The following is a 4055-nucleotide window of genomic DNA, read 5'->3' on the forward strand; positions in this document are numbered from 1 at the left end:
TTTCGTGCAGGTGACACGTAAAAGCACCCACTACACTCTCTGAGTGGTTGGCGTTAGGAAGGGCATCCAGCTGTAGAAACTCTGCCAAATCAGACTGGAGCCTGGTGTTGCCATCCGGTTTCACCAGTCCTCAGTCAAATCGTCCAACCCATGCTAGCATGGAAAGCGGACGTTAAACGATGATGATGATGATGATGATGATGATGATGATGACAGGCATCATTCAGTTTCCATCTGCCAAACCCACTCTCAAAGCTTCAGTCAGCCCAAGGCTATAGTAAATGACACTTGCTTGAGTGTGCCATGCAGTGGGACTGAACCCCAAACCACATGGCTGGAAAGCATACTTCTTACCCCACAGCCATGCTATTTTTGCCTTGTATGTTTTCCTTTATGTCTGTATGATTTTACTGGTCTGATTTGATAATGGTGTACGTTTAAATAACATGTTGGTATTTTTATGTTTCAGCTAAATGCAAGCAAAAAGAAATGCAGTTTCACCTGGTCGGTGCCATAGAATCTGGCAATTTGGTACAAGTTCAAAAACTGGTGAATAATGGAGTAAATATTGACTGCATCATTCTGTTAGTAAAAACACCATTAATTCATGCAATGGAACAGGGCCAAGAACATATTGCAAGTTTTTTAATTTCTTCTGGTGCCAACACCAATAAAGCTGAACGAAACGCTTGGTTTCGTCATCCTCTTCATACTGCTGTCTTTAAAAACATGTATAATATTGTACTGAAGCTTCTGGTTTATGGCGCTGTTATAGAAGCCCAAGATGGTAATGGTATGACACCTCTCACTTATTCTGCTATTTATGGAAATTCAGAAATTACTAAGTTACTCATTTCATATGGCGCCAATTTAAACCATGAAGATTTTGTCAACAGAATAGCTCTTCATTTTGCTGCAGAACGGAATTTACTTGACATCGCCGACGCCCTCATCAGACTTGGATCCAATATTGACCATCAAGACAAATATGGTTGGAGTCCATTATTTGGTGCTGTGATGTACAATCACATAGAAATGGTACAGTTGTTGTTGTCACGCCGAGCCAATGTCCATCTTCTTGATTATGGTGGAGATGGTATCATGCACTTAGCATGCTCACGTTTCCGGCGTGAGAAAGTCTTTGTTGTATTGTCCACTTCTGAAGATTTGTACAAGAGAAAACGAAGAATCCCCACCCTCAGTTTCCAGAATCTCTGTGTAAAATTCCGTGGTAGCAACATCGACATCATTCACTGCTTGATTGATGCTGGTGCCAGTGTACGTCTGTGCAACTATGAAGGACTAACTCCACTTGATCTCTGCAAAGAACAGAATGTTATGAAGAGTCTGGTGTCTGTTGGGAGTCCAATAGATCCTGGATGGATCCAGTCTGCGACATTGTGTTCCGAATCGGGAGAAAACACTGAAATTATTACTTGGCTGTTGGAGCAATTCCAGTTACAACAGCGCTTGATCTTTGCCTGTAAAGTGGCAATCAGGCGCTATCTTTCATTTACAGGATGTATCTCTGCCGCTATTCAAAAACTGCCGCTGCCAAATGCCATGAAAGATTTTCTCCAGCAAGTTTATTAACTTATTTCAAATTTTTTACACTATTATTCTGTTTGTTTCTGGATGTAGTTTTAGAATTTTGGGTATATATATATAATATATATATATACACATGCACATATATATATGTATATATATATGTGTGTGTGTGTGTATATATATTAATATATACACCTGTGTGTGTGTATATATATATATATATATATATATACCTGCATATAGATAGTTAGATAAATAAGCATACATGTATATATGTATATGTATATACATACATGTATATGTATTAAAGTGTTAAGCGCTTATGCTATGCAGATTAGTCGTCCCAGCTCTTTGGAGATGCTAGGTTTGATGTGTGTCTAAATAGATTGGGTCACTTCTTTCTCTGGGATCGGTCAAGTGATGCAGGATCCTGATGAGACTCGAATAAGGGTCAAAAATCAATTAAGGATTCATCATTGTTTTCAATCTGCAGAGGAATAGGTGAATTTCATATATCCACCACTATGTAATATTATGGATATTAAATATAATATTATATTTATCAAATAATAGAGATATTGTGTAAAATGCTATGATATCACACTTTTATAGAATTCCCAGCTTTAAATGTTCAATTTTTAAAATATAACATAATAGAGGAAATTAGTTCTAACTAACTTCACTTTTCAATACAGTTTCTTTGGAGATTTTCTTGTAGTTTTTCACTTTGATCTGAAGTTCCATATTGATAATATTGAACTAGAATTGCGAGGATCAAATCCAAAGAATTCAAAACTACTGTAATTGGAATTCAGTTTTTGAAAACAAAAAACAATGAAATTTTTCTCTCAATTCAAATTTTATATTTATTTATTGAACCAAACTTAGAATTTCAATGTCAGTTTTTAAAAAAATTTCATTTCTCTTTGATATCTCCCTCCTTTTTTCTTCTTTTTCTTTCTCTTCTATGCCTTTTTTTCTTTTTTCCTTTCACAGATTCTAGTTTATGAAGAAAATTTTCAGTTTTTTTCCAAAATAAATATATTTTGACAGAATTAGTACAGATTGGTTATTTCTGTTGAAAATATGTTTATTTATAAATCAATAACTAAGCATGTTTTTGACAGCAGTTTCAATCATTATTTTAACATAGGCTTTCTCATCAATTCTTTTGCCCCCAAAACATTTATTTATAAATAAATGCATTTTAAGAAAATTAAAATAGATTTATATATTTATATACATAAATATTTTTATCAACCAAGAATTATTGTAATACATCATTATAGATTGTTTTAACACATGGTTGTTTATTAACCAAATTACATTTATTTATATATTTATAAATTTATAAACAAATCTATTTTCACAGAATTGGACAAAGAGATTTTCAATTTAGCACAGATGTATCTTTTCAAAAATGGATTCATTTCTATATTTATCTATCAATCAGTATTTTCTTGTTGAGGAAAGCTTTTAAACATTTTTACCATTAACCCCACCAATTAATTTATTCTGTGCTTTTAATTAACTAATTTCTTGATCTCTGATCACTAACCCCATTACACATTGTTACAGCATAAATATTATATTATAACTGTGAATATTTTTCTACCATCCAAAAGCACATCTTTATAAAAAGTATGAATGTTGTTTTGGTTTTCTCATAAAAATCTCAGGTTTCACACTTTTGTAGGAAACAATTTATTTCATTTCTTTTTCCCCAACTTTTGAGTATTTTTTTTTCCATTTCTCTTTTATACATAATTTATTTATTTATTAATGACCTCAGAAATCATGTTGAATACATTAATTTCATACATAACACGACCCTCCTAACCTGGGTTATGAACCCACATTTGTGCTCACCTGTGGGTGGAATGGATGAGTACAGACCCTAGTCTATGTTTTTAATGGCAGTTGCTACACTCACTCACACACACACACACATACACACACACAATTTCAAGCATCATGGAATTGTCTGGAAAATTGCAATGAAATTCTGATTCCTTCTCTCATCTCAAACAGATCCTAAAGTTGTCTTTCATTTCTCATATCAACCAAATTGATGAGATGTCACAATCACACTGGACAAGACCCTAGTCTCCCTCTACAACTGACCTCACTGACATCCCGGTACCTGTAGTCTTGTCTTAAACTATAGTTTATCTGCTTTGCTCAATTTCACAATGCAATATTTGTTGTAGAAGAACTGGAACTTGTCATTGAACCATTTACCAAGTCTTTAATTCATTCTTTCTTGTAAATTGTGGCTGAACTTCTGCTACAGAATCAATGAGTTTTGCTAATTTGTTGTTGATATCCCGAAAAGTGCAGATAAAGTTAAGTTAGACCCTGCCTGTTCTGGATTCTGTAGACATCACATCTTTGCGTTTGTTGACAGATGAGTATGTCAGTAAAATAAAATGCAGTTGATGCAGATCTGGCTATGTGATTAAGAAGATCTCTTTGTATCCACATGGTCTTGGGTTCAGTCCCAC

The 4055-nt window shown here is 34.0% G+C and overlaps 1 protein-coding gene across 2 annotated transcripts in view; it reads left to right on the top strand.

Moving 5' to 3' along the window:
- Positions 1-2603, top strand: part of LOC106867343 (ankyrin repeat and SOCS box protein 8) — a 10780-nt gene extending 8177 nt beyond the window's left edge. For both annotated transcript variants that reach the window (XM_014912191.2, XM_014912192.2), the window contains exon 3: positions 470-2603. In XM_014912191.2, the coding sequence (XP_014767677.1) occupies positions 470-1593 (1124 nt within the window). In that variant the 3' untranslated portion in view covers positions 1594-2603. The remainder of the gene's footprint in view (positions 1-469) is intronic.
- The last annotated feature ends 1452 nt before the right edge of the window (positions 2604-4055 follow it).

This window comes from Octopus bimaculoides, chromosome 3, assembly GCF_001194135.2.
Source record: "Octopus bimaculoides isolate UCB-OBI-ISO-001 chromosome 3, ASM119413v2, whole genome shotgun sequence".
NCBI lineage: Eukaryota > Metazoa > Mollusca > Cephalopoda > Octopoda > Octopodidae > Octopus > Octopus bimaculoides.